The following is a 24,942-nucleotide window of genomic DNA, read 5'->3' as shown; positions in this document are numbered from 1 at the left end:
ATTCTCCTACCTCAGACTCCAGAATAGCTGGGATTACAGGCACACACCACCATGCCCAGGTAATTTTTGGATTTTTAGTAAAAAGGAGGTTTCACCATGTTGGCCAGGATGGTCTCAATCTCTTGACCTTGTGATCCAGCTGCCTTGGCCTCCCAAAGTGCTGGGATTACAGGCCTGAGCGACCGCGCTCAGGGCCCTGTTTCTTATTCTTTTGTTCCCTCCCCCTTCCTTCCCTAACTTCCACTTCCCTCCCCTGCTCTTCTCTCCCCTCCCCCTCTATCATTCTTTCCTTTCCCCCTTTTTTTCCTTCTTCCTTTCTTTCCTCTCTATCATTCTAGGAACCTTACTTGTAGAATGAAATGCGCATGTAGTTCTAAATACTTAAGTTTAAAGTTTAAGTCTATTGGGCACAATATGTTGATTTACTTCTTCGATTGCCCTTTTACTACCCTGTACAAACTCTGAATTTTACATGCCAACATTTTTCTCTTTATCTTATTTCATTATGTCTATATAATATAGAACTAATAAAGTAAATGCAGTCAGCATTTCTTTTAATTCTGAGGTAGGCTTATTGATTGATAAATAACTTTTCTTTAAAGGTTGCACAGCAAATTGTCCAATAATGAACATACTGAAATCACATTATCCTATATTGAAAAATATATCCTGAAATCAATGTATCTTATATTTAACACGCTGAAATTGCATTATCTTACATTCTGGAAATCTCTCATTCAGCCTTTCAAATGTTTGTGTACTTTCAAATCAAGCTTCTGTATGCTTTAATCAATTACAAGGGCCAGAAACAAAATCATTCTTGCTTTTTATAATATATCTCCTTCTAAAACTCATTACAATCAAATTGGCTATTCCCACATGCACTTCTGTTTTTGGTAAATGTACATCTGTTTGATTTTTAAAGTATTACTTGTACAAATAATCTTGAGTAATACTACATATCAAATATATCTCATGCATATTCACATTACACATCAGCAAAATAAAGGCTTCCATCTATCTATTAAAGGAAAGAACAGAAAAAATAAATACTTGTTTATAATGTTTAAATTTATTGTTGGGGAAGAATTTTTCCCTTTTCTTATTAATGTCCCCATAAATTCTTTTCTTTTAAATTCAATTTGCACTGCTTTGAAACAATAATTACTATTAATACTTATTGTAAAGTAAGATACCGTTAGATAACAATTACTATTGTTATTACATGTGTTCTCTGTGTCGAAGAAAACATGTTGACCCTTCATTAGATTTTTCTGTCTGACTCTATGTACTCTCCTTTCTGCCTTTGAACTTACATATTGTGAACTCACAGCTTATCAATTTGTATTTTTTGTAGGTTGTCTTTTTCAATGTAATACATTTCTTCTAGCTTGTCATTACTTGAATACATTAGGCATTATCTAAAATATACGAATTTACATGCTTTGTGGGTATGTGATTATACGATAATCATTAATCATATAACATTCCAGGGACTTGTCTCAAAAAATTATAATAATGCTTTAGTTATTCCTCTATTTTGAAAAAGTTTAGTCCAATAAGTGTTTCCAAAACATATACCCAAAAACATAAGCCACTTTAAATATTGGCTTAAGACCAGACCAGACTACTTGTCAGTGGTAGGTAAGCAACCATCCTTTACTCATCTATTTCATTAAGCATTAATGAAGTGCTATCATAGAGTAAGAAATGTTTTATGAATAACATAATGAATTCAAAAAATGATCAATTTTAGTCGAAATACATCCTGTCAGAATTTTAGTATTGCACATCTTCTCAAGCTCTTATTAAATTTAATAGACTATATAGAGTTCATAAGCAGACTTATTTCACATTTCTTGTATTGACCACCTAGAATATGTGGTGACAAAAAAAGTTTACAAATTCTTATGCCTATTTAAACACTATATTTTAGTTTGATGTTTTATTTAGTCAATAATACTATTATACAATATCATGACACCATTTTCTTTATTTTCTTTTCCTCTGTAGACTTGGCTCAGTTTAAGCTAAAAAAGAATTTCTGTGATTATTTGATTAATATATATTTATCCCAATAAGCAGAGGTGGCATTTGTTAGTATAATACCTGGTACACAATATATACACAATATTTATTGAATGAATGCATGTTTACATAAAGTAACATAATAATTACCTAATAATTTGTCATGCGTTCTTATAATTTTATCTTCAGCAATTTGAATTATTTAGCCAAACTGTAATTGTATATAATCTATAATTATCTCCAATAATTATAATATATTTCTATAAAGCTAAGCATTTACTATGTAACAATTAAACACTTTGTGGGCCCGTTTCTAACCTTTTAAGAGGAGCTAAACTCGGGTGCAGTTACTGTCATCACTCTTTGTATTTTCTTTTGAAGGCTGATATGGTTTTGCTGTGTCCCCACCCAAATCTCATCATGAATTGTACTCCCATAATTTCTACATGTTATGAGGGACATGGTGGGAGATAATTAAATAACGGGGACAGTTTCTCTCATACTGTTCTTGTGGTAGTGAATAAGTCTCATGAGATCTGATGGTTTTATAAGGAGTTTTCACTCTTGCTTCTTTCACATTCTCTCTTGCCACCACCATGTAAAAAGTGCCTTTTACCTTCCTCTGTGATTGTGAGACCTCCCCAATCACATAGAGCTGTGAGGCTATTAAGCCTATTTTTCTTCACAGTCTCAGGTATGTCTTTATCAGCAGTGCGAAAATGGACTAATGCAGAGAAATACCATTGAAAGGCCTTAATTTTATAGAAGTATAAGAAATTCATGAGCAAAAATGATAGACACAAAAAGAGTAATTTCATCTTTAAAAATGTATCAATCCATAACATTTTAATCCCAAAATGGTGTCAGATAAAAGTGAACCAATCTTTCTGATACCTAATAACCTTTTCATATTGGATATCTGTTCAATCACTACCTTGCTGAAAATTTTGTAGTGGCGCTCTTGAGATATCAGATAAAATACTAATTATTAACTATGTCACGCAATCCCTTCCTTTTACCTATCTCAAGATTCCTGTATTAGTCTGTTTTCATGCTGCTGATAGGGACATACCCAAGATGGGATAAAAAGAGGTTTTATTGGACTTACACTTCCACATGACTGGGGAGGCCTAAGATTTATGGTGGGAGGTGAAAGACACTTATTACCTGGTGGTAGCAAAAGAAAAATGAGAAAGATGCAAAAGCAGAAACTCCTGATAAAACCATCAGATGTCATGAAACTTATTCACCACCACGAGAACAGTATGGGGAACCACTCCCATGATTCAATTGTTTCCCACCGACTTCTTCCCACAATACATGGGAATTATGGGGATACAATTCAAGATGAGATTTGGGTAGGGACACAGAGCAAACCATATCACTTCCTCTCTGAATTTATCCTCTCCTCCTTATATCTAACCTGACAACAATACAAACAAGTTGGGTTTCCCTCTGCCTGGGTTGACCTTTTTTCACTCTTTCTCTAATTTTCTGGTTGAACTTTCTCTCATCCAGATAAATTTCTTATGCTGACCTTTTCATCTCTTTACAAACTTTCCCTAGGCTGCCACAGAGATATATAGTACCTCTCTCTTTTGGAACCATAGCACATTTTCAGATATTCCTATATAGTATTTGGTATATAATATTTCAATTTTTAAAGTATCTTTTTCTCCATTAAGATGATAATATGAGTGTCCTAATGGCAAGGACCACATATGAATCAATTTTTACCCCTATGGTCGCACTATTAATTGTTAAGTACATAAATATTACTTAGCATAGTTGTGAGATTCTAAGTATACAATAGTGAACAATATAACCATGACACCTGCCCTCCTAGAGCTTTCAGTGTAACAAAGAATATGTAAAATTTAGCAAGCTTTTACAAATAAAAAGGGGAATGTGTCATGGAATTATGTGACAGATGAAACTATAATAAATTAGTCTTCAGGAAAGGTAAGCAAAAAAGATTACTTCTATTTGATAACAGGAGTAAGAATGGTAATTCTTTTACTTTTGCTACCTTTTTCTTCTCTCTCTTCTCTTTCCATCTACATTCCAGTTTTGGAAAGGTGTACATAGAAAAGGAAAATGATAGTGAGAGCATCTCAAATCCATTTTGTTCATTTCTTCTAGATTGAGAGGATAGGATGAGGTACAAGATATCAGGGCCACAGAAGAATTTAGCCAACTATAAATGACACTGTTCATGTAGAAGTGAGAGAAGAGAGGTTAAAAATCATCTGGTATCAAGAGAATAAAAAAAAAATTTTCTAAAGACATACCTAATAAATAATTAGTTAAAAATGCAAATAACTTTTAAAACACAATCATAATAAACAATCCCACTAAAAAATGGTCCAAAGACCTTAACAGACACTTCATCAAAGGAAATATACAAATACCAAGAGAACATATGACAAGATGCTCCATATCATATGTCATAAAAGAAATGCAAACTAAAATAATGCTTTATTTAAAAAACAATAAATAAAAATTGCAAGAGTATGTTGCTACCTATCAATAATAACCTTGAATGTAAATTAATTCTGCAATCAAAACACATACAGTGGCTCCATGTATTTTTAAAAAGATCAAATTATATGTTGCATATAAGAGATTATTTTTAGCTTTAAGAGTATTCATAGCTGAAAGTGAAGCAGTGGAAAAGGTATTCCATGCACATGGTAACCAAAAGTCAGCAGGGATAGCTATACTTAGAGTTCAAGTGAAAAACGCTGATAGGAGACAAAGAAGGTCATTATTTAATGATAAAGGAGTAAATACATCAAGAGGACACAATAATTGTAAATATATATACACCAAATATTGATTCACCTAAATAGATAAAGCAAATATTAATGGACTGAAAGAAGAAATTAAAATAATAGTAGAAGGCACCAATACCCCACTTTTATTAATAGGTAAATCAACTGGACAGCAAATTAACAAGAAAATACTGGGCTTGAACTGCACTTTTGATATTGTTTGGCTCTGTCCCCACCCAAATCTCATGTAGAATTGTAATTCCCACATTTTAGGGAGGGACCTAGTGGGAGGTAATTGGATCATAGAGGCAGATTTCCCCCATGCTATTCTTGTGATAGTGAGTGAGTGCTCACGAGATCTGATGGTTTAAAAGTGTGACACTTCTTCCCCGAACCTGCGCCCACTGCCACCATGTGAAGAAGGTCCTTGCTCCCACTTAGCCTTCTGCCATGATTGTAAGTTTCCTGAGGCCTCCCAGTCATGCTTCCTGTTAAGCCTTCAGAACTGTGAGTCAATTAAAACTCTTTTCTTCATAAATTTCTCAGTCTCAGGTAGTTCTTTATAGCAGTGTGCAAACAGACTAATAAAACTTTATATGGAATGAACCTAACAAACATATATAGAACTTTCCATTCAAGAGCAGTAGAATATGCTTTCTTCTCAATTTTACATGTAACATTCTCCAAGACAGGGCATAGTTTAGGCCATGAAACAAATCTTAACACATTCAAGAAGGTTGAAATTATATATAGTATTGTTTCTGACCACAATAGTATGAAACTGGAAATCGATAACAAGGGAAATCTTGGAAAATTAACAAGTACGTAGAAATTAAACAACATGCTCCTGAACAAGTAGTAGGTCAAATAAAAAATCAAAAGGAATATTAAAAAATATATTGAAACAAATGACAATAGAAACACAATATATCAAAACCTACAGAATGCAGCAAATGCAGTTCTACGAGGGAACTTTATAGCAACAAATGCCTGTACTTAAAAGAACAAAGATCCCAAATAGCTTGACATTATGCCTCAAGGAGCTAGAAAAGGAAGAACAAACTAAACCCTAAAGTTAGCAGAAGTAAATAATAAAGATCAGAACAGAAATACATCAAACAGAGAATGGAAAAACCATAGGAAAAAAAATCAGTAAAACCAACAGTCACGTCTTTAAAAAAATAAACAAAATAGACAAACCTTTTACTAGACTAAGGGCAAAAAGAGAGGAGACTCAAACAAAATTAGAAAGAAAAAGGAGGCATTAAACTGAAAACTCTAAACCATTACTGAAAGAGATTGAAGACATAATAAGTAGAAAGAAATCTATGTTCATAGACTGGAAGAATTAATATTGTTAGAAATTTTCTTCCTGGCCAGGCCTGGTGACTCGTGCCTGTAATCTCAGCACTTTGGGAGGCCAACGTGGGTGGATCACAAGGTCAGGAGTTCGAGACCAGCCTGGCCCAGCATGGTGAAACCCTATCTCTACTAAAAATACAAAAAATTAGCCGGACATGGTGGTGCGAGCCTGTAATCCCAGCTACTCAGGAGGCTGAAGAAAGAGAATTGCTTTAACCCAGGAAGCAGAGGTTGCAGTGAGCCAAGATCATGCCAGTGCACCTTGGCCTGGTGGCAGAGCAAGATTCCATCTCAAAAAAAAATTAAAAAAAAAAAAAATTCTTCCTACCCAAAGCTATCTACAGTTTTAATGCAAGCTCTATTAAACTTCCAATGTAATTTTTCATAAAAAATAGGAAAGCAATCCTATAGATTAAGTGAAATCACAAAAAAGCCTAATACTCAAGGCAATAATGAGCAAAATAAAATAAAATAAAGCTAGAGGCATCACAATATCTGATTTCAAATTACACTGCAAATCAATAGTAATCAAAATAGCATGGTACTGCCCTCCTCCCAAGAAAAAATAGACACATTGACCAATGTAACTGAATGGGGAGTGCAGAAATGAACCCACACTTGTATGGTCAATTGTCAAAACTATCAAGAATACCCAACGGAAAATAATAGTCTCTCCAATAAACGGCATTGAGAAAACTGGATATCCACAGGCAGAATATGTAATTTGGTCTTTTTCTCACACCACATACATAAATCAACTCAAAATGCATTAAAGAATTAAAAGTAAGGTCAGAAATTGTAGAAGTACTAGAAAAAAGCATAGGGCAAAAACTATACAACATTGATTTGGGCAGTATTTTTTTAGATTTGAACCCAAAAGTGCAGGCAATAAAAGCAAAAATAGACAAATGGGATTACATCAAACTAAAAGCTTCTGCAAAGGAAGGAAAAAAATTAACAGTGTGAAGAGACAACCTAAAGATTGTGAGAAATATTTGCAAGCCACACACCCAATAAAGTGTTGAATCAAAATTATATTAAGAACTCACACAACTGAATAGCAAGAAAAAATTATTTAAATGAGTAAGGGACCTGAATAGACATTTCTCAAAAGAAAACATACAAATGGCTAACGGATACATGAAAAAAAGTTCATCATTGTTAATCATTGGGGAAATGCAAATTAAAACCACAATGACCTATCACCTCACACTAGTTAGAAAAGCTACAACAAAAAAAGACAAAAGATAACCAGTATTGGTGAGGATGTGGAGAAAAGGAAACCCTTGCAAACTGTTGATGGGAATGTGAATTAGTGCAACCATCATGGTAAACAGTGTGGAGGCGCCTCAGAAAACTAAAAGTAAAATTAGCATAAGATCCATCAATTTTACTTCTATGTATTTACTCAAAAGATTTGAAATCAGTTTGTCAAAGAGATGTCCATACTCCATTACTCATTGTAGCACTTTTCACAATAGCCAAGTTATAGGATCAACACTATATTTATAATGAATCAGAGAGTGAAGAAAATGCAGTATGCATAGACACAATGGAATACTATTCAGCCCTAAACGATAATGAAATTGTTGTCATTTGTGACAACCTAGATGAAACAAGAGAATATTACGCTAAATGAAAGAAGCCAGGCACAGAAAGACAGATACAACATATTCTCACTTACATGTGAGATCTAACACATTTGAACTGATAGCAACAGAAAGCAGAGACTGGAGTGTTGACAGAAATGGGGAGATGATGGTCAAAGGGTACAAAATCTCAGACAAGAGGAATAGGGTCTTTTTTAATCTATTGCACAACATGGTGAATATAATTAGTAACAGTGTACTGTACATTTCAAAAATTCTAATACATTTCGAATGTTCACACCACAAAAAAGATAAGTATCTGAGTTGATTGATATGCTAATTAGCTTAATTTAATCATTCCTTATTGTATTCATAAATCACAATATCGCCTTTACGTCATAAATATATACATCATAAATGTTTAGTTTACAATAAATTTTTTAAATAATATAAACACGTTCTACTTGAAAGACTATTTATAGAATACACAGGAGAATACTCAGGTACCTAAGATCATAAAGGGAGATGCTTATATATGGCATATAAAATGTATCAATGAAGAATTCAAATTATAGACTATATGTATTAGACAGTTGCCTTTTATTAATATTCAGTATATCCTCTAACTTGTGAAAAAGAGAATGTTATCAACCTGTAATGAAACAGCCGACTATTTTTACTGGTTCTGACATATTTCATATATATTAGTTAAAAGTGACTGGTGAAATAGATTTGCTGTCATATTTCTTGAGTATTAAACCATGAAACTCTAACACTAAGTATGAAAATAGAAATAATTTTATCCTATAAACGCTACCATTCTTATGATTTTGGCATCATCATAGTAATCCTTAGAATAGTGTTAGGAATGGTTTGATTTCCTTACATTATGCTTTTGTTCCCAATCTAATGTAAAATTCCAAGGAAGTAATTATAAGAGTTAGATCATTTTATATTAAATCATTACCTAGTTAATCATCAAGAACCCAAAAGTTGGAAGAAAAAATATTTTTTTTTTCAAGACAGTGAACTACCCATTCTTTAAGCATTGCTTAAGTACCTTTTGCAATTTGGCCTGTCTGCTTTGGTCTCACTAAGCTCCACCTATCTAAGTCCCTGCACTAATAACAGGCATTTGTTTATGTCCAATATTGCATTTTCTCTATTTTATGTCAAGTTTGTTTTTCCATGTCTGTCTTCTAAAAAAGAAAGGTTATTTATGTTTATATTTTATGTTCATTATTTTACAGAGCTAAGCAGGATAGAGTAATAACATTCTTGTAGATTGGTCAAATATAAAGAAAATATACATGCCTTTGAAGATGATTTTTCTCCTAATACATTTTGAGCTCTGTTTTTTAACAGATTGTTTACTAAACATGTCTTTAGAGATGATGCTTCTAATACATTTTGAGCTCTGTTTACTAAAAACTCAAGACATATTTAGAAATGGAAAACCATTTTGCTTGTTTAGGTAATGCCCTATGATAGGAATTTTCTTAACTTTATACAGTAGATATCAATCACTTTCTTCCCATAAAATGATAGTTATCAAATTACAATATACTGATTAGCTGATGGTAAAATCCCAAGTAGGTTTCATTAGAAACAGGTTTCCAATTGGTTAACAATGGGTCATACTAATACTCTGCTTTCATTGCTATATATTTAATATCTCTAAATATATAAAGACAAGACATTTCTAAAAATGTAAAAATAGAGACCACTAACATATTTTTTCAATTATTAGAGAACATTTCTTCAAAACACTTTTCATTTTTTAAAATTTTCTATAACTTTATATTAGAAGTGATCAAAACATTTCTTTAAAATTCTTTATGCTACATATTCTGATTCAAATACTATAAATACAATATGATCCATATTTATCACAATTCAATTATGTGAACATGGTTGTATCCACTTATACATGAGGACACTAAGTGTAGTAGGGACTCAGTAACTTCATCGGGTTTCATCCAGGTGAAACTAAAATTTGTACACAAGTCATCTGACTTCAAAGGCCACAGACTCCGTGCAACATGTTAAGAGTATGTCTGTCACATGAGCGTCAGCAAATGCAAAGCATTTGGCTTTGGTATTTAGAACAAACATTTGACTAGTTTTTTCTAATAAGAGTGACTCATTGATCTTACCTACCTCTGCTAACCCAAGGACAACTGTCTGACATAGTCTGACAGTCTGTGGCTAACTAATCTAAAGTAAAATTTGAAGTCATGGTCTTGGACTAATCAGTATAAAACATTAAATGAATTAAATGGTCCAATCTGTGTATAAAATCTGTCAGAACTCTGTGTTATGAGAATTATCCATTTCTGCATTGTTTGGGTACCATTTGGTCAACATTTACAATGTTAATGACGGTTGTGCACAGTGGTGCTCACAATTCATCAAATTCCCTCTTGAAGTCTCTTAGATTGTAGCATGCAGCGTGTTGATGATGTCTGTGGATATGGCATAACTTATTGAGATTTTCATGTTTTCAGTGACATGTCATCTAGACTAAAACAAATATGCCAGAAACGTACAGATTGAACAGGTGTAATTTGAGGGTTTTTTTGTTTAATTCTGTCTCTGAAAATTATTAGATCTAGATGTAGCCCTGCAAAATCACTTCAAATATTAAAATTGTGCTGCTTATGCAAAGGGAAAACAGAATGCATTTTAATGGAAGGATTGACCTGCAGAAAGATGAATAATTTGCATCAATTTTTGTGCATTATGTTAAACTAATGAAGACAAATGTATTCATTTATTTCAGTAAAGCTGAAAATCTGAAGGCTGGCAATTTTATGCATCTATAATGATGACTATTACAGTACTTATTATATGATAAATTGAGAATTTTAGAAATGGATGGTGAATAAAACAGGGAACAACATTCTTCTCATACTGATTTCCATTTTAACAAACACTGACATCTGCCTCAAACAAACAACATACCTCCACCAGTACCAATTCTACATCTCTTATCTCACCAAATCATGAGAAATAAAAAAAATAGTGAATCTTATGCATTTAATATTAGAAAACAGAAGTAAAAAAAAGGAAATTTCATTTTGTTTATATGCCTAAGTGGTGCACGTCTACCATAAAAAGTCAATAATATAACCCATTGTTACTTTTTTTATTTTAGGCTAATTATGGGTAAGCACATTACCCATAATTTTATCAAACATAATTTGATAAAAGTTACTTGAGGATTATTAATAGTACTACTGCTTTTGGATATTCATAAATAATACTGTTTTAAAGCATTAGCTTGTAAAGGTAACATTAAAGTCAATTACTAAATACAATACACTCTAATATTTCTAATTAAATCAGTAAATACGAGAGAAATAAAACATATGTAACAGCTTTGTGTGTGGCTAAAATTATCTTTAAATTTAATCTTCATATTAAAGGGCATTGCAAATATGTCCACTTCATCTTTACATTCCTCATGTGTAGTGTGTATTTCAGTAATTCTCTATTATATGACTAATTTATTTTAGGTTTTGTTCACAGAAATAGTTACTCACTGACTGTTAAATAATTATATACTCACTGACTGAAATTCACTATTGATTTAATCCTACAAGTAAAATAGAAACAACTGAAATTACAGAAAATTACATTATCAATAATATGCACAGACATGAGCACAATTCCATCCCTTTTTCAGCTGCCACATACATCGCTTGTTATTAAAGTTGTGAGGAACTAATACATGAAAGAAAGAGGTCACTAACTCATTGCTAAAAATAGAAATCATCTTAATGAGACCCTTCAGTCATTTTATAATATTTCTACCAAATTGCATAAAGCAAAGCAAAATAACACCAATTGGCCCTAATGGATTTTTTCTAGACTGCTACTTTCCTACCAGCTCATGCACTGCTGAGTCTGCCTAGTCCTCAAAGTGTAATATGCATTCAACATTTGAAAAAGAGAAACCAAGAAGGCTTTTAAGTACGGGCAGTCAGGAGAGAAGCAATGCAGCCAAAAATGCCATTAAGGAGGAGAAATGCTCCCAGTTCAGATAAATAGATTATCACCTATGGTGAAATAAGAGGCAAGATGGCACCTGCTCACACAATTTAGACATTCCTTAATGAAACTACCATGATTTTGCTCCTTGCTTTTAACTCACTCCGAGCTTTTAAAAATATTATTTTGAATGAAATAAGAAGCTCAGTTAACTTACCGAGTAAGGTCTCCTGCAACTTCAAAAATCTACCATACAGTAAATGCCACATTAAAATAAAGTTGCTGCAGTCAGGAAAACTATGAAAGGAATTTAATGTCACTCCAGACTTAATTAAACTTGCTTAAGCTTATTTAGCATTTACCTTCACATCATTGTTGATTGCTCCACTAAGGTATTTTTGTGTAAACAGAGCTTCCTTAATTAAATAGCTTATTCTGAGTCATTCAGCGATCTCACAGCACACTTCGGGCAGTAACGATCACACTCAGAGTGATGAATGGTGGTGGTGAGGTCCCTAAACGAATCAATTAGAAGGTAGCGTGGCAGGCTAAGAAGAGGATGTATGAATTTGGGGGGAAATAGGGCACGGGTGGATATATGTACAATTTAAAAATTTTTTTCTGATTTCCCACTCAAAAAGACTCATGATATTTCTCTTCACCAAACTACATAGGCTTTCTTGAAAATACCTCAAAATCTGAGAAATAATAAAAGCAAAGAAAAGGAAGTTCCTGTCTTTGATTACATATAGAATATTACTAACGGTGAAATTTTCACTGTGGATTATAGCTCCTGAATATATAAATTAAAAAGCCTGGGGAACTTCTGGAACTAATCTGAATTTTGCAGAACCTTAGCCCATATTCCTCTGCTTTGAATATAGCTATTCTCATTAACTCTCGCTGAGAAAGAGCAAGAACCTGAAGGAATATTTTTCACACCTTAATGAATCCTTTTTTTTTGTTTATAATTACACACAATTTTTAAAATAAGTAAATATATTAACACACTAATATCATTTTCAGCATGCTTCAGCAATGGTAACATAAAAAGGCAAATGCTAATTTCCCAGTTGAGAAATGCAGAGTATGATGGTGGTTGAAACAATGAACAACAAAAGAGAGACAAATAATCCTGCCCTTATCCAGACAACGGAAACCAGGAGAAAGTGGTAGCAATATATGAGTCTTATCCAGACAATGCAAACCCAGAGAAAATGGTAGCAATATATGAGTCTCACTCCTTTCAGAGATAACACTAAAAAATGTGTTCATTTATTTCAGCTCTTCCCAAATGAAACTACAAGATGATGGGAGCCTAGCAAACCACTGCTTCCACCTCTCATAACTACTTTAAGAGTGTGCCTGATTTTTTAAATGTGTTCTGAGACATCAACTAACCATATTTCTCCATGTAGTCTAGCCTAATTTAGACTAAACTCTGAGAATCTATCAGGTACATTATCTGCCAAATTATTTAGCATTTAAATGGACCTGAGATAATATAATCCTCTTCTTTTACTAGTTTAAAAAAATTAAAGTTAGAGGCCATAAATTCCAAGTTACTTTTCCAAGGCACTGTAGTGACAAGAATAAGTTTAGAATATCAGTGTGCAGAATACTGCATGATGATATGATATTCACAGCACAATATCAGCCTCTTCTTCTATGAATATATCATTTTTCCTAGGGAAGAAAACATATTTCAAAAATTGTCAAAGAAGTTGTGCATCACATATTCCAAATAACTGGTGCAGTAACTCATGAAGTTTCTGGGTTCAGCACGCATTTCTTATTGAGGGAAAGAACCATAACTGACCTAACTATCCAGAATGCCAAGATTTGAGTCCTCCCATTAAACAGAGCTAAGGCAATAAACCAAAGCCTTACTGGAAATAAAAGTATAATTTAACACATTTTGAGAAGTAAAAAAATGTTTATCAGCAATATAATTGTGAAAATGCAATCATTTTAATACATTTATAGTATATTAAAATTAATTGCCCAATTTTGAATTTGTACATAATACTGGAATAACAGGGACAAAGCTTGAGGAAACCTTTGCCTGGTGGGAGTATATTTTCTGTGGAGAATTTAAAAACAGTAGCATCAGTATCATTATGCACTGGAAAGTCTAAAACATGTAAAAGATAAAATATTCCTCCTTTAAAATATCTTTTGTTGGTCTAAGTTCTAAACAATTATTTTTGAGTTTTAACAACTGAGCTTTTATTGACTTTCAAATTAGCAAATATTTATCTTTAATTCTTTAATAAGCATTATATTCTACCCAGAAATAGAACAGGAAAATTGCAGTTATACCATTTACCCCTCACTTGTATTGACTCAGCTACACTTGCCTATTTTGGGAGTAAGAACTCAAGTTTATTTTTTTTTCATTTCCATAATGACTGCACAATTATTCTTTATTATGACTCTACTACATAAATGCAAGAATTAGTATCTCAAAATTTTGTTGAAACTAATTAAAGCTATTTTAAATCCTAATAAATTTCAGATGATTTTCCATATGTAGTGTGATTTAATATTAAATTTTTTGGCAGAAAATTATTTGACTTCCTAGACATTTCAGAGTTGCCAGAAAGCAATGATTGGTTTTCACCAAGTCATTGACAAATTTGCAGAAGTTAAGGTCCAAAACATGTATAGTGTTATTAGTTACTACTGCGATAAATCATGAATATGTTTTCCCCTTTCTTTCAAAAAGTACATTGATGTAAATAAAATATGCTATTACTTTTTTCTCTCTCTACAATTCGTTTCCTGTTGCTACTCTAAAATATTACCGTCAACTTAGTGACTTAAAACAATATAAAATTTATTATCTCAAAGTTCTAGATGTCAGAAGTCCTAAAAGTGATGTCTCTGAAGGACTGTATTTCTTCTAAAGGTCACCTGGCATTTCTTGGCTCATGGCTCATTCTTCCATCTTCAGTACCAACAAATAATATCTACAGATCTCTCTCCTCTCCTCTCCTCTCCTCTCCTCTCCTCTCCTCTCCTCTCCTCTCCTCTCCTCTCCCCTTCTCTTCTTTTCTCTCTCTCTCTCTCTCTGTCCCTGTCTCTTTCTCTTACATCCCGTCAAAATCACATCTTAACTATGACTCGACCCTATACTCTCTCTATTACAAGGGCTCTTGTGATTACATTGGACCCATATGGTTAATCCAGGAAAATCTCCCCATCTCAAGATCCTTAACTTAATCGCATTTGCAAAGTACCTTTTGCTATGATACATATTCAAAGTATATGCTATATTCAAAGTATATTGCTATAAAGTAACATATTCAAAGGTTCTGGGAAGTAAGACATGGATATCTCTGGGAAGTCATTATTCTGTCTACCACACGTACATATGTACTGTAATGTTTTATATATATATGTATTTACTTACAGCAGAAACATATACATATTCATACATGTTTGTATATATATAATCAAGATTTTTATTATTGTTTTCTGGAAATTACAATTCATTATCTCATTTGATTATTTTGATTAAAAATAATTTGCCATATGAAAGAAGGGGGATGTTACAAATAATCCTCAGTGTTAAGTATTCTAGATACGGCATTGGTAAATAGTCTGCTGTTTGTACCTTCTTTTAAGTAAAACAATTCTAATAATATTCATGAGAGCCATTTATGCCTCACTTATTTTAGTTAACTCTCTAAGTCAAATACTGTATTCGTAAGCCACAGATTTAAAAAAGTAAATTGTTACAAAAACTTTAGTGTACTCATAAAACATTTTTTGAATTTAAGATTGAAAAGAGAAGGTTAGCTGGGTTATGCTGTGGGTTTTTCAACACTGATACAGTAAAAATATCCACTGACCATTTTGATAGAAATTAATTTTTCCTTTTTTTGACTTACCTATTTAGAAGAATATATTGATAACCTGCTTTCATACAAATTGATAACCTGCTTTTATATAGTCACAGAGGGGTAGCAGGATGCATTTGGTTAAAACAAAATTCCTAATGGCATATGTGGAAACACTGTTTTACCCCTGTCTTACAGCAACTCAGATTAATGGACAAAGAACAAATAGCTGACATATAACCTACCCATGGGAGTGCCAACGCCATAACCTTTGGAGTCTATAAGGCCGCCAATCTGTGTCAGGTTACAGTTCCGCTGGGTAACAAACTCGATGGTTGTTGACTCCATTAGGAAAGCATAATCAGAGGTGAGGACTCGCTGGATTCCTTCTTCATTACTTTTGACCAGCACTGACTGCCTTCTGCTACTCATAAAGGCCCACATTTTGTCATACGTGGAGATTTTTGATTTCTGAAGAAAATAAATATAAGTTGGTCGTAAGAAAGATATTCCTTAGTTTCCATGTGGTCCTATAATGTTTAGACACAATGGACTACATTTATTTTACTTGTACCGTCTTAAACAATGTAATTTTTAAGGGATATATATATACCGAAAAAATCTGAATGTGTATAACGAGTTTCTCATAGCAATTTCTCATCATATTTCTAGATATAGTATAGATTTATTTAACAAATATATTTTTTTAAATCTTAATGTTTAAAAATGCATCTCAGTAAATCATAGAAAGTTATACATATAATAGAAAATAAATGATTTATAAGGAAGTTCTTTGTTCTTGTCTCTTACCTGAGTATTTCATATTTGTCAACATCTCTTTAACAACAAATATAGAAGAGAGAAACACTGCACTCAGATTGAAACTGTAAGACTACAAGAGTTTGTTTGTTTTCCCCAATTTAGGTTAACATAACACAGATGCTACATTAACCCCCAGGGATACACACAAAAAAATATAGGTTGAAGAGAGGAGCAGAATGTGTTACCAATAAGGATGTTACAAATAAAGATGTCTACATTTCCACTGAGAAAAAAATTGATCACCTCAGAACTTCTTTAAGCTGGACTTCAGAAATCTATTCTTCAGGCCTACTAAATAACTAAAGATTCCTGGACCAATACAATTGAATAGTGCTTATATCCAACTGAAAATTATGAGTAGGGCTTTACTAGAATTTCATTACTAAAAGAAGAAAATAGGTTTTGTTCAGAAGGTCCTGGTAAAACATAAACAGGAAAAACGTTAGCATCTGCTCCTTGAAAGTTCATATGTGAAACCCTTATCGTCACTTAATTATCATACAAATATCAAAAATAATCCTGAAGTTATAAACACAGGAAGGATATTCATCATACTGCTTGCATGATCATAAAAAGTTAAAACTCTTTTCAAGCAAATAGATATGGACTTTTTTTTACAGTTTAAGTACGCTTTTATTTCTACATGTACAAAGAAATAAATGTGATATTACCACTATTTCCACTACAAGGCAGGCCCACAATATTACAGAGAAAAATCCTGGCACTGTTTCAATGATAAAATGGAAATAAGTACCTTATGATTTATTAGGTAAAAGAAAAAGGTACAATGAGTGCTCTATAAAGACAAGGACAGAATCAGGGCTGAGACTGGGTAGAAATCCAAACCTTTGCTCTGCAGTGAAACACTGAACATGCCTGCCTCATTCTCTCAAAGTGCTGGGATTACAGGTGTAAGCCACCATGCCTGGCCAAGATAATTATATTTTATAATAGTGCATTAATTCATTCATTGTGAATATTTTGCTGTAATCCATGTGGTAAACACATCAAACCTTTTTTTTTTAATCACAACTGAAAACCAAGCAACTTTAAGAAATGTTGCTACTGTATCCTTTACAAATATAGATAGTTTAATTTTAAATTACTATGAATTATCATATTATTTCACATTTGAAATATCTGGTCTACAGTACTAAGTTAATTGGTGTAATAAGTTTACAAAACATATACTCACTTAAAATTCTTGAAATACTTTACAGCACTGATTTTTCATTTCTCTAAGTATTTCTACTTAGATGGCAAAATATATTTAGATAGAAAAATCACCCAAAGTGTTTTAATTCTCATAATAAATATGAAAGCCCAATTTAAGAAATATGATTATCTGCTGGTCACCTACTAGGAAATAGGTAATTTTAGAATACACCCTCACTCCACAAATGTCCAGAGATAGTCAGTTCTACATCCCTTTCAAAGCCGAAATAAATATGGGTTTAAAAACAGTAGAATTTATTGAAGGGATGCTTTAAAAAACAGATTGTTACAGCCTGTCTCTGAATAGAATGATGACTCCCCCATCCCACCCAAGCAGGGACTAGAGGTTTTATGCTCTGGGAGGAAGCAAGAGCATGCTGGACAGTTGAGCCAGGGAAGACCATATTAAAACCAGAAGAAATAAGTTGAAATCCATAACCAATGTGCAGACCAGTCAGCCTTGTGTCTGTCTTCATTCGTATACTTCCTCCAGAAAGAACAGAAATTTTTTTCAAGCAAAATAGATAGTATTAATAGTAATAATAAAAAATCACATGTATAAATTTTAGTATGTGTCAGACATTATTCTAAATTATTTACAAATATTAAAATTTTTAATTTTTATAAAAATATGTAGGTATTTTCATACCCCTTTTATAAACAAGAAAACCAAAACACAATGATGTTAATGATTTGCCTAAAATTACATGGCTACCTACTGGCAAAACCATGACTCAAACATGAGAAGATTACCTACAAGGTGCATAATCTTAATCAGTGCACTACACCAACTCTATCTAAATATACATTTCATGGATTTTCTAACTAAATTACCCACTACATATTCCACAGTGAAACTCAGTTTTTCAGCTTTGAGTAAGCACCTAGAGTTTGCAGTGAGCCTTTTAAAATCTATTAAATATGATCAAACAGCCAAGGATAACCAGATATTTGAGTACAGCCTCCAGCTGAAAATATAGAGACTAAAGCAAACAGAATGGCATAAATGATCCTCAAAGTGGTAAGAAATATTTTACAAATGCAACAAAATAAAAACTCAAAATGCATTCTCATGTATTTAGAACATCAAGAACTCTCTAATATGAGAGAAAGCACTCAAGAAATGCTATCTTGGATATGAACTTGATAGGAGGGATAACTGAAGAAAGTATTCTTCGGCTGGGGCACTATGAGTTAAGGAACAGAGTCCTAGAAAATGATAGCAAAATAAATAAGGAGTAATGAAGGTGACCTGAAGCCTTCTCTCAGCTTTTTAAATTTGGGACAGGCTCCTTCCGACCTCCAGGCCCCGTCTTAAGCTCACTCAGTCCTTTATGTGATTCAGATAGCCTAAGCATCAGGGTATTTTCCCTTCCTTCTCATAGATAATTTGCTTCAGATTTCTGGTAATTGTAAATTCTTTATTTGTCCCTTATACATGTAAATCTTTTTTAAAGGCTCTTGGCAGTTTTTCAACACCAGACTGTCTTTCTAAAGGGCCTGGAGCCAACCCTTTGAAAGGTAATCATCAAGAAAGGAGGCATCTCCTGGAACATGTATACATATGCAACAAACCGGCATGTTGTTCACATGTACCCTAGAACTTAAAGTATAATTAAAAAAAAAAAAAAAAAAAGGAGGCATCTCTATCTTCCAGTCTCTGTGGAAAGGTAGAAACATAACTTCAGACAGAGGGTCCCTTGTTCCAAGTTGTAGAACTACTTTCTGTGACAAAGATATGAGAAAGTTTATATATCCTTTGGACAAACCCAATTAGCAAACACATATGGTCACAATCCCCCATACCTACCCAAATGTTGTTAAAAACTCCTTCACTCTTAAAAACTCCCAACCCATCCTTTAAAACTCTCCAGAGTTTCAGCCCAGTTTAGAGATTGAGTTCTGATCTCTCTCTTCCTTTTTGGAATAGAAAAGTCTTCTTTGTTGGTTTAGCTTTTCCCAGTGCAATTTTTACTTTCACAGAGCCAAGTTACTCTTATTTAAAATACGTGTATCACCATAGAATACTATACAGTCATAAAAAAGAACAAAATCGTGTATTTTACAGCAACATGGATGCAGCTGGATGGAGGGCATTATCCTAAGTGAATTAACACTGAAACAGAAAACCAAATATTGCACATTCTCAGACATAAATGGGAGCTAAATATTGAGTACTAATGGACATAAAGATAGAAACAATAGACACTAGGGATTACCAAGGGCAGAAGATGAGGGGGGCAAGGGTTGAAAACACACTGGGGACTATGCTCACTACCTAGGTGACATGGTCAACAGTACCTCAAACCTCAGCATCACATAATGTATCCATGTAACAAACCTGCACATGTATCTCCTGAATCTAAAATAAAAGTTGAAATTATTAAAAAATTTAAAAATAAAATAAAAATAATAAATAAAATAAAATATGTGTATTGAATTACTTTTATACAATAGGCACAATTTTAGACACTGACCAGGGTCCAGGTTTCATAAATAGTTAACACGCAAGAACAAAATATGCCTTAACCATAGGAGCAGTGAGAAGTGAAGGCAATTATGAAGCAGATTGGATATGGATGATGAAATCAGATTTGCATTTTGAAGGGATCACTAAGACTACAGTGTAGAAAGACCATTTACAAGCACATAGTATCAGTCTAAGGAAACAGTACTTGGACTCTGGAGATGGCGTTGGAGAAGGAAAGATATCCAGAAACTCAAGGGGTGTGTGTGTGTGTGTGTGTGTGTGAGAGATTCATAATACTTGGTAATTATTAAAATATAAAAAATAAAGAAGAGGTTTAGGTTGAAAAAGTCCTCGGTTTCTGGTTTAAACTTCAGCATTACTGACAGAGGGAAAAAACTGAAAGAAGATCAAATTTTAGGGGAGAAAGAGTATACCTAGTGAGTTGGGGACACATGAGGAACATTCAAATGGATCTGTAATATGAAGATATATATCTAAGTTTGGAGTTCAGAAGGGAGATCAAAGCTAAACATGTAGATTTTTTGATGTCATATTAGATACAATTGACCAAGTAGTGGATACATGTGGAAAAAGACAGGAGAGGAAGATGAGATGAGTACTAGCATGAAGGCTTGCGGAATTTTGAATTTCACCAACTGGCATAGGAGGCTGAATCTGCTAAGGAAACGTAAAAGGAGTAAATAGAGAAGGAAGAAAATCTAAGTACTGCATGCATTAAGGCAAGAGAAAGTTGAGTGAGGAAGTGGTCCCTTGTAGTGATTTTACTAAAAAACCACAAATGATGAAAACTGAATAATTTCCTTTGGATATGGCAACAGAGAGTTTCTTGGTTATTTTAGCAAGGGCTAATTGAGGGGAGTGAAGCTCTTAGAAGTCACATCAAAGTGGATTAAGAAAGGATTTGAGGAAAGTAAACTGGTAGCAGTAAGTGCCAAAAAGAAAAAAATAAATAAAAAGTACAACTCTGAAGATGAGCAGATCCAGGACAGTAGTCAGAAGAATATTTTGGTTTAAGTAAGATTTTAAAAGATTGAAGAGATTTGAGCATGTTTAAATGCCAATAGGGGGATGTTTCAAAAGAAAGGAGAGGTTTAAAATGTCAGACAAAGAAAGAACAATCAATAACGCAAAGTTCCTTTGACTAACATCTCCCCATTTCCTCCCCTCAAACGCCTGGTAACTACTATTCTGCTCCCTGCTTCTACGAGTTCAACTTTTTTTATATTCCATGTATAAGTGAGATCATGTAGCATTTGTCTTTCTGTGCCTAGCTTATGTCATTTAGCATGGTGACTACAGTTAACTATTCTGTAAAATTATACTTGGAAGTTGCCAAGAGAATAGATCTTAAATATTCTCACTACATACACAAAAATATAGGATAATGGCTATGTTAATTAAACTGATTATGATAATTATATATATATATATGTATGTAGATATAGATAAGACACCAGGAAAGACTCAGGAATTAAGACTCAGACTGACTATGTGCGTAGCTGCTGTCAAATTTATTAGGAAAGACTCTCCAAAACTGTGGATATATACAATTTTTATTATTTTATTGAGGTCAACTGTACCTCAGTGAAGCTGAAAAAAAGAAAGTTCCTAATAAGGTGGGTCTGAGTGGAATAAACGAGGATTTAAAACACTGCCATTGGCTTGACTTGTGGTTTGAAAATATTTATATTAAACACCAACGGGGTCATACTTCCACTGTAAAATATATTGTATAAGGAGAAAATAAGAAGGCTCAGCTAGATTTATTTTTAATAAAGCAGAAAGTTGTTGAACATTCTCATAGTTAAATAGATTATAGGAACTTGAAAGGTAAAAATCAATAAATGGGAGCTGTTCAAGTTAAAGAAAAGGAATAAAAATGCGCTTAAGATCAGTGAGGAGGTAAAAATGAAATAAATAATCAAATATTTCTATGTTGAATATGAAAGTTGTATGCAAACTGACATAGAAGAAAGGAAATAAAGTTGCGGTATAAACTAAATATTATAGGTGGAAAACAACGGGCCTGTTGGAGGAACTGCCTGTAAATACATTTTGCTCCATCTCCTGTGACAATGGTTAGTGTCTTTCAATGAAGTAGATACTGATCATTGCCAAGGGATGTGATTAAAATCAAACATAGGGACCAAGCTGATCAGCCATAATGTCCAGTCTTTGAAGGTCCTCTGGCCGCTGTGATGAGAGAAAGTGAAGACTGAGACAGAATACCAGGAAAAACTCAGGAATTGAGCACATCCTTGCCCTGTCCATGGCTGCTGCCAAATTTATTAGGAAATACTTTCCAAAAGAATGTAGTACCTAAGAGAAATATATAATATAAAAGACAGGTAGTAAGCTAAGTACATCATAAAATAATTTTCCATTAGCAAAGAATTGAGGTAACAACAAATTACAGGATAATAAAGAGCTCAACTTGAGCGTAGCCAAGTAAAAGATAAGAAATAGCTAAAATATTTTTATTTCCTTCACAGTTGAGAGAACTAAAGCTCCTTGCTTTAAAAGAAAGTGAAAATAGATAAAATTTATGGCATCGTGATTTTACAAAAGAATTTTAATTACATAAAACCTAAAAACACTATAACTTATTTGACAAAAATAAAAAAAAAAGATTTCTTAAGTATTATCCTTATAGCTATATTATACAGAGTAATTAGCCAGATAAAGCCAAGAAAATCAGTTAAATAATGTCTCAGAGATATTGTATGAAATGTATATGTAAAAAAAGGGCACTATAAGAAAAATGCATTTTTAAGTTTTTGTAAATAAAATCATCTTATTTTGCCACTCAACTTATCTGCCACCGAAAATACTAGAATGTATTTCTATTTTATTCCTCCTTTCCTTAATTCTGCCCCACATTAAATAAGCTTATTTTTCTATGTTACATTAGATGGACTTGGGGTGTCAATGTTTAGCAATGTTTGTTTTATAAAAATGCCGAAATTTGTAAGCTGATTTTTTTTTTTTTTTTTTGCGACATCAGCACAAACCAATAAAATCAGTTCATAAGACACTGTCTGCTTATGGTAGCAATTTTTATGGACTGTGAAACATCAACAAAATAAGATATTTTTGTCAAAAATGAAATTTAAAGGAATAAGAAATACAACCTTTTTTAAAATTCACAATTGCCAAATAATTTTGTGCATTAAAAAGAGCATACAATGTAAATATTTAAAATATTTTAAACATACATCTAACAATTTAAAACTTATAGACATTTTAGTTTAGCTTCTGCTAGAACACCAAATGAAGTTTGCAACCTGGAAATTATTTGGCTCTTTGCAAGTCTCAAAAGACTAACAAATTTTAGGGTAAATTTCTTTTCTGAATGATTTAGTGAACTGGTAAAATATCAATGTAAGAATAGTGCTCTGCAATTTTGTTTTGAATTTCTCCCAAAATATTATGAAAAGCTAATAAGGTAAGGTTTACTCTTGAAATACTTGCATAGATCTTTTCTTTTACTGGGAGCAACATATTTGACAAATACAAAGGCATCTTCTTTTTAAAGATATCTTTGGCCTAAATTATAGTAGGTACACAAATGAATTCTTCTCCTTCGTTCACTTTGTTTGCTGTCAAAAATAAATTAAAATTTAGAAACCATCTTATGCTCATTGAACTTGCTTTTATAAACCTGACTGTCTAAAAGTGATAAGAAAATAGCATTATCAGTATTTGTGTAACATTTTGAAGCAAGGATTTAGAATTAACTTTTTAAGTATCTTCTACAGGAAAGTTTTCTCCATGAATGAAATGTAAAACCTTTAACATTAATTTTGTTTTAAATATCATAACAACACCACATCAACCAAAGAAAATTGAATACTGTTCGGTAATATGTTTTATTATACATAATAGAAATGTTGACTTCAGCTCAGATACCTTAAAAAGTTAATCAGGTGGTACAACACCCAAAATATCTTGAAGTAATCTGAAAAAGACTTTCTTGTTAACAAATTCGATTTCTTTTGAATTAATAGACATTTATAAATACAAGTTTTATCTCCTAAATAATAAATATGCCAGAATTAGTTTAACATTGTTATATAGATTAATACAGCAAAATTGATAAAAGCAAATACAGTGATTTCTGACTTTTTAAAATTAACAATGTAGATTTTGTGGTACTTGGTACTTACTCAAATTATTCTTTTTGAATAAATTTCACATGACCAATTTTGTTTATAATACTAACTTAAATATTTGGCTATAATAATAATTCTTATTGTGTTATGAAAAAGTTACATGTAATAAGCCCTAATGCCATAGCAAGGTCTCCCTTGGTAAAAGAGATTCTGGCTGATATTTCCATTTTAATTTTTTATTACAGAAATAAATTACCAACAATACTGGAACATATGTGCTAGGTAAGAACAGCTGAGCCCTATCTGGACTCATCTGACCTTGGTCACTAGGAAATTAGAGTTAATTCAGGGAAACAAGACTGAAGCCATATGTGGTTCATATCAAAGGTGGATCTGAGTCCAGTGCAGTGATCTGAAAAGCATTCAGTTGTTAGTAAACCTGTCAGTCCTTGGGATAATTCTGGCAGTGTTATCTCAAGGCATCTTTAATCTCTTAAAACAGGATATTTGAAGGGAAGGACAATGAAACAGAGAGAATTGCTCTTCTCAGTGTTACTGTGAGTTAATAGAGGAATAAAAGAGATCAGAGTGACTAAGCATAATATGATAGGCAGCAAGTTTAGTATCATTTGGTGCAGTTAAAGACAGTTATCCTTTTTAGGTAGTTGAAACAGCAGTGGATAGTTCATTGTGTACCATTCCAAGTCTCTC

General features: G+C 32.7%; 1 protein-coding gene across 2 annotated transcripts in view; it reads right to left on the bottom strand.

Moving 5' to 3' along the window:
• GRIK2 (glutamate receptor, ionotropic, kainate 2) overlaps positions 1-24,942 on the bottom strand; it is a 747,114-nt gene that overhangs the window by 29,625 nt on the left and 692,547 nt on the right. For both annotated transcript variants that reach the window (XM_012002617.1, XM_012002618.1), the window contains one exon: positions 15,837-16,062. In XM_012002617.1, coding sequence (XP_011858007.1) covers positions 15,837-16,062 — 226 coding nt within the window. The remainder of the gene's footprint in view (positions 1-15,836; positions 16,063-24,942) is intronic.

The sequence above is a fragment of the Mandrillus leucophaeus genome, unplaced genomic scaffold (genome assembly GCF_000951045.1).
Source record: "Mandrillus leucophaeus isolate KB7577 unplaced genomic scaffold, Mleu.le_1.0 Scaffold690, whole genome shotgun sequence".
Taxonomy (NCBI): domain Eukaryota; kingdom Metazoa; phylum Chordata; class Mammalia; order Primates; family Cercopithecidae; genus Mandrillus; species Mandrillus leucophaeus.
The sequence above is the reverse complement of the archived record's forward strand: the minus strand, read 5'-3'. Positions and strand labels throughout refer to the sequence as shown.